Source organism: Electrona antarctica (genome assembly GCF_951216825.1).
Source record: "Electrona antarctica genome assembly, chromosome: 17".
Lineage (NCBI taxonomy): Eukaryota > Metazoa > Chordata > Actinopteri > Myctophiformes > Myctophidae > Electrona > Electrona antarctica.
Window position 1 is genome coordinate 5,632,457 of NC_136798.1, and position 12,046 is coordinate 5,644,502.

At 44.3% G+C, this 12,046-nt stretch overlaps 1 protein-coding gene across 1 annotated transcript in view; it reads left to right on the forward strand.

Moving 5' to 3' along the window:
• Positions 1-9,781, forward strand: part of ptchd4 (patched domain containing 4) — a gene marked incomplete at both ends in the record, with an annotated part of 67,111 nt that extends 57,330 nt beyond the window's left edge. Inside the window, one exon of the mRNA XM_079525969.1 lies at positions 8,106-9,781. Coding sequence (XP_079382095.1) covers positions 8,106-9,781 — 1,676 coding nt within the window. The remainder of the gene's footprint in view (positions 1-8,105) is intronic.
• Between the last annotated feature and the right edge of the window lie 2,265 nt (positions 9,782-12,046).

Below are 12,046 nucleotides of genomic sequence, written 5' to 3' on the forward strand. Positions count from 1 at the left end.
CTGTGAAATCTTGCACGCACATTCCAACTAGAACTAGGAAGAAATCAAATCAGCCTCATGGTGGCGCTATAACAGTCCGATTCGTGTTTTTACCTTTAACTGCAGCGATCTGTGTAAACGTTGCATGCGCAATTATTTGCGCTATGAAATATTTGAACTATGTTGAGGAACAATTAATCCCCTTTTAACACTGCCCTATTATAGCGCCACCAGGAGGCACATTTTTGCCCACGTTTATATACACATTTGTCGAAACATCACAAACCCGACTTGGTAGAGACCTGTGCTCCGAGGAGCACTTTTTCTAGTTGTCCCTCCATCTGATTGGAGCTTTCCCCTCTGTCCTTTAGAAAAAAAAATGTCTGTACTTTTAAACATGCAGGATTAGCTCACAGACCAACACACTGAGCTGTATAGACCAACAGAACAGAACTGTGGGAGTGCATTCTGCAGGTGCGAAGGAAGAGTATGAAATAGTCAGACTGAGCTAACTCAAGACATGTTCTAGACCAGGGGTTCTCAACCCGTGGGTCGCTACCCCTCGGGGGGGTCGCCAAATTATTTTAGGGGGTCCCCAAATTATTCAAAAATCCCCGAATTTTCAAAAATAGCAGACCTACAAGCTCGTAGCGCGCCACTCGGTGGCGCGCTATGAGCTTGTAGATCTGCTATTTTTCAATAGCTAAATTATAACAATGCTTAAAACACCAAAAGGGGTTCCCGCCCAAAATGGTTTAAGGTTATTGTAGCAGTCAATTTATATTGGGGGTCGGGAGGGGGCGGGCGGGGGTCCCGAGACAGTGCCAAAGCATTTCTGGGGGTCCCCGGCCAAAAACGTTGAGAACCCCTGTTCTAGACTGTGGCATCTCAGGAAAACGAGGAAATGGCATAAAACTGAGATGGTTTTTTTGTTTTTTTTACAATTATACCATATTGATTTGAACACAAAGATTGCTTTTTTTCGTCTCAACTCCCCTTCCGACATCGTCACGCACTCTCTTTCCCTCCTTATCAGTTTATTGAGTTTGGGTTCACAATTGAGCGAGGTCCCTCGCCTCCACCAACATCTCACAATATTGGCTCGTCCGTCATCTCCACCTATATGATGACAAAGAAAACGGCGTGCTGCCGAACAGACGCGAAGAGTCTGCGATGGGCGGGCCGGGGAGCCACGTCCTCACACTCCCCGCTGTGATTAATGTGTTTTTTTAGGGGCCTCGTGCCACCAAAGTTTTAGAGCAGTGATTTAGTTTAAAGGAGCATTCAGTGATTTAGGTGATTTGGAAAACCACCCAGTCCATCCCGGTAACAAAATGTGCACATGCACGCTCTACAGTGGGGGGAAGTGCAACAGGCCAACAGCATTTGCACCAAGGCCCGCCTCCAGTCGATCATGATTGGAGGAAGGCCCCTCTCATCCTGATTGGATGAAGGCTTTGCCACCCGCCACCAAAACTGAAACTAGGGTTTTTTGACCCCAGGGGCTCACTGGGGACAGGGAGGAACTCCTTATATGGTCAGCACACTCTATAGTAGGGAGGATTATCCAGAAAAAAAGAAAAAATAAGTGATATTTGAATTAAGTAAAATCACTGAATATACCTTTAATGACAAGAGGGGAGCACAGATGCAGCCAGGGTCTCCATTGTAGGCCTGCTGTTGGGCAGGGGGGTGGGTGTGTTGTATTATTTCCACATCACCAATTCACCCTTGGCTAAAAAAAACAGTCCAGAAGACAGACAGGCTGCTAACAAACTGCCCCCCTGTGCATTGTTGATTACTGTACTGTACCTGCGTGGTCCAAAATGAAAACAGGCTAAGCATCAAATGCAGATTGATTTTTCATTTGGAGTGCAAGATTCGGAAACTATAGGTCCGACACTTATGCGGGATACTGTATCAGCATTGATGGTTCAGCAATTCACAAATCAATCGTGCTGCAACACGTTTCCAGCCTGTAGATCAGCCATTGTTGGTGCGCGACAACAAGAGTATGCCTCTACTATAACTCAGGTTAGGGTTAAAAATGGCATTCAAATGGCATTTTCTCTACTGTATATGTTTTGTTTTTATGCTGTCCAGCTCTTTGGTCAACCTTGGTTGTTTTTAAATGTGCCCTAGAAATGAAATTGACTTGACACACACATGTGTGTGTGTGTGTGTGTGTGTGTGTGTGTGTGTGTGTGTGTGTGTGTGTGTGTGTGTGTGTGTGTGTGTTTGTGTTTGTGTGTGTGTGTGTGTGTGTGTGTGTGTGTGTGTGTGTGTGTGTGAGTGAGTGAGTGAGAGAGAGGGAGAGGGAGGGAGAGAGAGGGAGAGAGACAGAGGGCATTAGATGGTATTCAGACTGTCACATGTTTCAGATGGTCACAATGTCTGCTGTGTTTCTGTAATTGTGTGTACTTGTGTGCGTATTTGTGCGTCTGTGTGACGTTGTTTTGGGAATAGCAAAGGGACAGTAGTTGAGTTTTATTACTGCGATAGCCAAGGCTCTCCCTCTTTCTTCCACATCATACATGGGCAACTGGCGGCCCGGGGGCCACATGCGGCCCCCACCTTCACTTAATGTGGCCTCAGATTAATTTTGGAATACTGATATGTTATTGATTCCAGCTGTTACAATTCCTAACATGCGAACATGACCCGCTTTAATTACTTACAGTCTAAATTAAGTAGCTTGCTGAGTAGTATTACAAATAATGTTATTGTCGTTTTTATGTCCATTATATTTGTATTTAGTTAAAATGACTTTTCAGGATCCCAATTAAAAATAGCAAAAAAATATTCAGGATTTCAATTCAAATATAGCAAAAATAGCCGATCTACAAGTTCAAAACGCGTCGCGATGCGACGCGTTTTGAACTTGTAGATCGGCTATTTTTGCCACGTGCAATGTGGCCCCTCTGGAGTGAGTATGGAAATATAATGGCCCTCTCCTTCGTCAAAGTTGCCCACCCCTGTTCCACATCCAGCCGTCAGTGAACAGGGACAGCCCGTTGTGCATCCTCCAGCATGCAGACAGTCTGAGGCATCTTGGCTACAAAACTGATTAGCATTGAGCTGCAGTCACACTTCTGGCCCCATGCTCCTCTCACTGTATCTTTTCACCCCCTTCATCATCATCATTGTTGATTGATATTTCTGGATTGTCCAGACTTTGTTATAGGTTGTATTATTTAGCTTGGAGTACATTGGGTGTAAGCTCCATGCAACTGGATTCAAACCCAGGGGACAAAAGAATTGAGCTCTCACCCAAATTGATTATTCAATTGTGCATATTCAATTGACCTATAGCTAAGCCCCTCCCCAAGCTGCTATGGTCCAATCACAGCTAAGCATAACATGGGTTAGACAAACCTCTCCACCAATAGTTTTCCTATATGATAAAACATTGTTTTAGAAAATAAATGTCACACATTTTTCCAGTGCATATGGCAGGCCTTGTTGACGGATTTGGAAGAGATTTTGAAGGTCTGGTTCCAAAAATTAACCAGTAATAAATGTGTAAAATCCATGATATTTACATTGGAATGAGTGGGAGTGTCTAAGTGGGAGAGGGCAGGGCTTGGTGAATTGTCGGGGCTGGTCAGCAAAGGGTCCACCCTTCAGGTGCCTACTAATGGCCCTGCAGTGACCACCAGTTATAGCACAAATTATGAACTGTCCTCTTAATACTTTCAGCGCCATTGCCGAAGCCCTTCGGCAATTGCGCTTTTATAGTGCGTTCGATTGCTCGAGCCAAAATGCTACTCACGTTAGCCGGTTAGCTAGCTGTGTTGTTAGCACAGCACTGGATCGCCCATCTTAGATCGTCGTCGCCATAATAATCCATTCTATCCATTTCTTTCAATCGCCTGTATCTCCTATTCCTTGTCCCAGATGGCATTTTGGTCAAAACAGCGTTTCTTTGACGGCACAGATATGATGATCTGGAGCTCTGCAGAGCTCCGGTCTGGCTTCAGATGGTAAACAAGGCCTGTCCGCTCCGTGTAGTTTCCTAGGTTATGACTTACTGCTCATGGACCGGAAATGGCGGCTTTTCAAAATAAGAGCTCAAATTTAAAAAATGCTGCCGTGAATTAGATCCTAATTTTTCAATAAATGATAGCGGCCTAAGTGTTAAGTTAGTCACTGACTTTGGGGCCAAAAATGAACACGTATCAACTTAACATGAAAAGCCTTGGTGTACCTGCTCAAAGTGCTCATCATTCTACTTGTTACCTGCCATGTTGTCTCCTCCTTTAGTCTGAGAAGCCTGTTAGGACATGTGTCTGAATACAGTTGTGACCATCTTTCTGGTTTTTGAGGTCTGTGCTCATGTTCAACTCACCCAGACTCATTTAGATTCCACTGCCATCTCGGTTTTCACTCAGCAAGGCTGTTGGAGACAGCAGGCTACTTTAAAAGAGAGATACAGTGCCATATCAAGGCCGTTCTGAAATTCCCCAGGATGTGCTTGAGTTGTGTATCACTAATGGTTTAAATTTTTACTTTTCTTGCCCAAAAGCATAATTGATAAATGTTGTACTGAGACATAATGTAACCCAGCTCTTGCAAAACATAAATGTGAATCAAGGACAGAAATAATTGCTTTCCTTTGTACATTCATTAAAAAAAAACAACAAAAACAAATTTCTCTTATTGGTTTATATCGAATAGTTTAGTTTACAGGGCAATTCTATCAGACATTTCAGGGGAAGCTCTTGCCGGTATGAAATAGAGAGGAAGGATTATTTTCATGCAGCTGATGAAAACCTATGTTACTACAACGCAATCACGTGTTATAGCTCTGAATAGAAATGTCAGACCTTTGTTACATAGTGGATGAAGGGAAGTTAACACTGCCTGCCTACCTGCCTTGATCTTAAAAGGAATGAATGGCAGCCAACTCTGATTTATTTTGTTAACATAACGCCCAAACCACACCCATAACTAATTCAGGACCGTTTAGCATATACCGCCTCTGCCTACTTTTACAGTGTAGCATTGATACAACCCATACCAGCTCAGTGGCCTTGTGGTTAGAGTGTCCGCCCTGAGACTGGGAGGTCGGGGTTCGATCCCCGGCCGGGTCATACCAAAGTCTCTAAAAATGGGACCCAGTGCCTCCCTGCTTGACACTTAGCATCAAGGGTTGGATTGGGGGTAAGTCCCTGCGACATACTAGCGTCATGTCCAGGGGGTGTACTTGTACATCAAGCTGCCTCACGCTACAGAAACAGAAACCTGCCCTATGGGCCTCATGGCTCGGCAAGGCTACTTACTTTACTTATTGATACAACCCAATGATGCTTTACAACACTGGTTCCCAAACCATTTCAGTTGAGACCAAAAAGATACTTGGTGTCTCACCAGGAACCAAAGTTACCAAACAAATCCATTATGAATTAACCATTTAAAGGCATACTTTAAGTCATATTTACTCGGGATTCGGGATGCAAAGAAATGGGTCCTTGACCCACAAATTGGTCCCAACTCATTGTATTAGAAACTCTGCTTTGCAAGATGAGCCCTTCTCCATTATCCACCAACACCTGTGTCTCATCAATCACTGTAATGGATCCTGGTGCTTTTCCAATCACGTTGAGCAAACGACACGCTATTTAATGTCCTATTTGTTGGAAAAGGATGCAGGCGATGTTGCTAAAAAAAAAAAATCAGGGGTGTGAATTTCCTTTCCTTCCTCTACACATCCTCTAAGGGTTCCGGCTGACACAAACTAATTGAGTCGTCTCATGGTTTAATAAAACCAAAACCAGGCAGTGCCAAGTTGGCCAACTACCTGACTTATTATCGTTGGGCTAATTCTTCAGCTAATTTGTTTTTTCCCCTTCTGTGTAAAACAGGGGGCGGGGGGGGGGGGGGGGGGGGGGGGGCATATCTAATGCTGTAAAATGAAAAGCAACTTTTCCCTTCCTGTCCTGTCATTTAGTTTACCTCAATAGATTTGAAGACAAACCTAAAACAAACTAAAACAAATGTGCTGACACAGAAGCCCTGTGAATGTGAATGGCCAGGTCAAGGCCACTGCGGTTCACTGAAATATTTAGATGGCAGATGCATGTTGAATTATTCTGGTGTTCAGGAATTCATAACATGTTCCTGGCACAGCAAAAAGATGGCTTGAGTACTTCACACATAAGCAGTACTGTATGCGTGGGCGGGGGGGCAGTCCCATGTGGACTATCCACTATACTGTACTCTGTACTGTATGCCTTTGAACCATACCTTCATGTCTATTTCTGTCACTGGAGAGAAAACGAACAGATTTCACTTACGCGAATAAAAGAGCTGAATCAAAATTACGTGAGTAAAAGTACAAAAGTATGGGCATCAAAATATACTTAAAGTACCAAAAGTAAAAGTACTCATTATGCAGAATGTCCCGTTTTGCCGTTTCACAACGTATCATCATAATTATTATACATAACATCCTTTGAAAAAAAGCAGATCTACAACCTCACAAAGGGTTGCATCGCAACACATTGTGACCCTATTTTCAAATAGCCATGGTTTTGTAATAATTTTTCAAATTATCGTGGTGGAGTACAATATTTGTCTCTGAGATGTAGTGGAGTAGAAGTAAAAATAAGGGCTCTTGGAAATACTCAAGTAATGTAAATGTACTTGTAAATGTACTTGTACGGAGGGCGGCAGTGGCTCAGGGGTAGAGTGGCTGGATGGTAACCACAAGGTTGCCAGCTCGAACCTGGGCTCCCCCAGAGTCAGTGTCGAAGTGTCCTTGAGCAAGACACTGAACCCCTAATTGCTGTCCTGATGTACTGGTTGGTGCCTTGCATGGTTTCCGCCACCATCGGTGTATGAATGTGTGTGTGAATGGGTGAATGTAATGCACAATCTCTGTAAAGCGCCTTGGATAAAGGCGCTATATAAATGCACCATTTACCATTTACTTAGTTATACTTTGCACCACTGCATTTCACTGTGTCAGACAGCAGACAGGCTGTTGCAGGGAATCAAACCTGTGACTATCTGTAGCCAAGCTATAGCCTCATTATGTCATAGCAAGCATTACAAATGTAATTAAGTCATTACAATTACTAATACAATAAAGCATGTTTAGACACCAAGATGCACCAATCCTTATAAGAAGTAGAACGGGAGCGGCTTATTGTCGGTATCAGCCGGTAACACACGGGAGATGGATTGCTGAGGTGGAGCAACCACACCTACAGTACCATATATCATATCACCTACAGTTGGGTGCCACCGATATTGTCCCTTATCATTCGACCCGTTTAGGCCTCACCTCAAAATTTTAAAAAATCCTTCTAAATCCTCCAGTTTTCTGAAATAAATATTTTCACGATTTTTCAAAAATAGCAGACCTACAAGCTCGTAGCGCGCCACTCGGTGGCGCGCTATGAGCTTGTAGATCTGCTATTTTTCAATAGCTAAATTATAACATAATGTTTAAAACACCAAAAGGGGTTCCCGCCCAAAATGGGTTAACTGTCCTTTTGTGCAGATCACGCAAACCTCAGCAAAAAGAAAAGGACAATATCGATGGCCTCCAACTGTATATCGCCACATCACCTACCATATCAGCTACTACTACCATCAGCTCCCAGTACTTCCCATATACGACTTGCCGCACCCAAGCCGTGCTACTCGTACGCTGGGTTGGCGGTGCCCGGGATCGAACCCATGAACCTGTGGTCCAAAGACGAGAGCTCTACCGACTGAGCTACCTGGACCTGGACACATATCCTTATAAGCGCAGTTACTTTAATTATGGTCATAAGTGTCAGAATAGTTTCCATGTTGAACATTTTCCAAACAATTGCAGAAATTGCAAATATACAAGCTCACGTGTGATGTGAGGTGATGCGTTGTGAGCTTGTAGATCAGCTATTTCCACTATGTTTTATTAGGCTAAATATGGCCTGTTTTAGCCATAGTACATTTATTTTTATTATTACTTTTGTATATTTAGTACAATTTTGTTTACAAAGGTTAAGCCAAACAGGAATGTCATTTTTATTTTTGTTAAATCATTAAACGCAATTATTTGTATGAAAATTAATCTTCAAGTAAAATCATGATTGTGACAGCAGTATAACCAAGTCCTGTTTCCTCTCTTCCAGGCCATGGAACCAAAGGGGTGTTCGAGTTGCTGGCGGGGTGGAGGAGAACGCGGGAAAACCTTCCCTTCAAGGAGCGCGTGGCGGATGCCTTTGCAGACGTGATGGTATGCTACACCATGACCAGCTCCCTCTACATCATCACCTTCGGCATGGGCGCCAGCCCCTTCACCAACATCGAGTCAGTGAAGATCTTCTGCCAGAGCATGTGCGTCGCCGTCCTGGTCAACTACTTCTACGTTTTCTCCTTCTACGGTTCGTGCCTGGTGTTCGCCGGGCAGCTTGAGCAGAATCGCTACCACAGCGTCTTCTGCTGCAAGATCCCCTCGGTGGAGTACCTAGACCGCCAGCCCACATGGTTCAAAACCATGATGAGCGATGGCCACGACCTGACCACACACCATGACACCGTCCCATACCAGAACCACTTCATCCAGCACTTTCTGCGGGAGCACTACACAGAGTGGATTACCAACACCTACGTCAAACCCTTCGTCGTCATCCTCTATCTCATCTACGCGTCATTCTCCTTCATGGGATGTTTACAAATCAGCGACGGGTCAAACATTGTGAACCTGCTGGCAAGTAACTCTCCGAGTGTGTCTTTTGCGCTCACCCAGCAGAAGTACTTCAGTAACTACAGCCCTGTTATTGGGTTCTACATTTATGAACCCATCGAGTACTGGAATTCCACGGTGCAGGAGCACCTGAAGACACTGAGTCACGGCTTCAACAAGATCTCCTGGATCGACAACTTCTTCCACTACCTGCGGGTGGTAAACGTGAGCGCGTCGACCAAGAACGACTTCATCACCATCCTAAAGGACTCCTTCCTACACAGCCCAGAGTACCAGCACTTCACCGAGGACATCATCTTCTCCAAGAACCGCGAGAGCGACGAGTACGACATCATCGCCTCGCGCATGTACCTGGTGGCGCGCACCACCGAGAAGAAACGCGAGGATGTGGTGTTGCTGCTGGAGACGCTGCGTCCGCTGATGCTGATCAACAGCATCAAGTTCATCGCCTTCAACCCCACCTTCGTCTTCATGGACCGCTACAGCTCCTCGGTCATATCGCCCATCCTTACCTCAGGCTTCAGCGTGCTCACCATCCTCATCCTCACCTTCTTTCTCGTCATCAACCCACTGGGGAACTTCTGGCTCATCCTGACGGTCACGTCGGTGGAGCTGGGCGTGTTGGGTCTGATGACCCTCTGGAACGTCGGCATGGACAGCATCTCAATCCTGTGCCTTATTTATACGCTGAACTTTGCCATGGATCACTGTGCGCCGCACCTGTACACTTTTGTGCTGGCCACTGAACACACAAGGACGGCGTGCATCAGGTCGTCACTGGAGGAGCACGGGGCAGCCGTGTTGCAGAACGCTTCCTGCTTCGTTATCGGGGTGATGCCCCTGGTTTTCGTGCCTTCCAACCTGACCTACACGCTGTTCAAGTGCTCCCTCCTGACCGCAGGCTGCACTGTGCTGCACTGCTTTGTCATGATGCCCGTCTTCCTCACCTTCTTCCCGCCGTCCAAAAAGAGACGAAGCAAGAAGAAGCGAGCCAAGCGGAAAGAGCGGGAACGAGAGCGCGAACGAGAGCGCGAGCGGGAACGCGAAGAGATAGAGTGCATCGAAGTCAGGGAGAACCCCGATCATGTGACTAACGTCTGAGTGGGGCGTTACGTGAAAAATTGAGCATCAGCAGGTGTCCATCAAGTGATTGGTGGATGAGAGGTGTTTGGCTGTCCAATGGTGAGGAGGCACCTTTCGGGGGGGTCCAGGTCTCTGAGATGACCCCTGACCTGATAATATGGGGGCGAGGCACTCGTGGACCCCAAGCCAATAGCAGCCATGCTGGCCAGAGTAGAGAGCAGTCCAATTGATCAGTCCTTCAGTCTGGACAGTGTATCTCATTTGCACAACCTGCAAAATGCTCACGGTCCCAAAGCTCTTTCCCAGATATTCCTAAATTAAATACAACAATACATACATATCTAGGAACAATACTTACCTAGCAATATTATAATTTCTGCAATTACTGGATATTTTCAGACCCTGGTACTGCAGTCAAAGGAGAATATTGAAGCTTCTCAAGGGAAGTGAGAAGAAACATATTCATCAAATTCGTTCATAAGAGAGGATCCATCTGATTAGACTGGGAGTTTCAATTTAAAATGTAGTGCAGAATTACTCTTTACACTGAGAACTAGAGAAAAAGAATCAACCAAAACCTTCTATTAGAGGGGAAACATTGGACCGACAGCACATTGCATGCTTTTCTCTAACACCAAAATAGTTGAATAAAACAGCTGAACTCAGCAGATGGCATACACTGTGTCCATTATGAAGAATTACTGTATCTTGCACATTACATCATGTGAGTAGAATAATTGTCAAGGTTAATTTAAGCAGGAGATAAAACGAAGGGCTCCATTTTCGTCACCGCTAAACCCCTTATCCCTAAACTTCTTTGCCTTTTTTTTTTTTTTACTATTTTGCTAAACATTTTTGAATAGTTAAAATGGCCAGTCTACAAGCTCACAACGTGTCAATGTAGATTGGCTAGTTGAACTATTCAAAAATGTTTTGCAAAATAGTAAAAAAGGCAAAGAAGTTTAGGGATAAGGGGTTTAGCGGTGACGAAAATGGAGCCCTATATGTCTGCTTTATTCTTTATTCACATAGAGTGTAATGGAGCCACAGGGAGGCTGCAACACATGTGCATGCAGTAATAGAGGGTATGCGCATGCTTAACCCATTTTGACCTGAGATCAGATTCTAAAAATGTCTTCTACATCCTGACAGTTTTCTGAAAAAGCTATGTTTCTATGTCAGTCGTTCTTCGATTTTTCAAAAATAGCAGACCTACAAGCTCGTAGCGCGCCACTCGGTGGCGCGCTACAAGCTTGTAGATCTGCTATTTTTGAATAGCTAAAGCATAACATAATACTAACACAAAAAGGGGTTCACGCCCAGAATGGGTTAAAGTGAATGGCACATCGAGTGGCAAATCGAGTGGCAAAGCAACATGCAAAGTGAGTTTAACATTGTTTAACGTTGTTTAATGCAATCGGATAGGACTTTTCTGTTTGGATGTATGGGCTGTCAAGGCCAGAAAGTAGTTTTTGCCACTCAGTAGGCGTTCCTGCATAACTTCCGGGTTTGATGATGATGTCACTCGCATACCCTCTATAGGCGTGACAAGACACTGTTCATTATGGCATTGCTGGGAGAGACGGTGCACCACCTAAGTAAATCCTAAACAGCTTTTACAACCAGACCACACGGTAAAATCCTGAGTGCTCATTTAACTCTGAAAGTGTCAATATTGACTCTCGAGTTAAATTAGGTGTTGAATCGTCTTTTTACAGTGATAAAGTGTAAAAGCATGTGTGGGTATGTCAATTTCAAAGGTTTGCGTGAAATTACTTAAACTTAGATTATCCAGAATTGTTTTGACTGGATGAACCCAAGTGGTGCCAAATATATAAGAATTATGTGCATGTAATTCTGTGATGAATCCCTCTATGGAAAGTGTGTCAAACAAAACACACATCAAACAAAGTTAATAGATTAGATTCATAAATATTCTAGCCAATTTCAGTGGTCTCCTGTTGTATTTAGAATTGCCTGATCACAAAGGTCACAAAGGTGGCATCTAAAATGAGTATAAAATGTGCTTTATTTTAACTGTAGATTTGAAAAATCACTTGCAATACTTGCAATGATGGGTCTGAAATGAAAGAAGTGAGGGTGAAATGCCACCCAATGACCCTGTTGAAATTAAGGCATTTTTAATTAACAAATTAAATATGAATTGATACACAATAAGAGCTTTTCTCGGTCCCACCCCTCTCCAATTGTTTGTATTGTGTTTAGTTTCCAAGATGGCCGCAGCACCAGGAGGGGGTGGGGCGGAGGTGAGCGGGTGCGGTT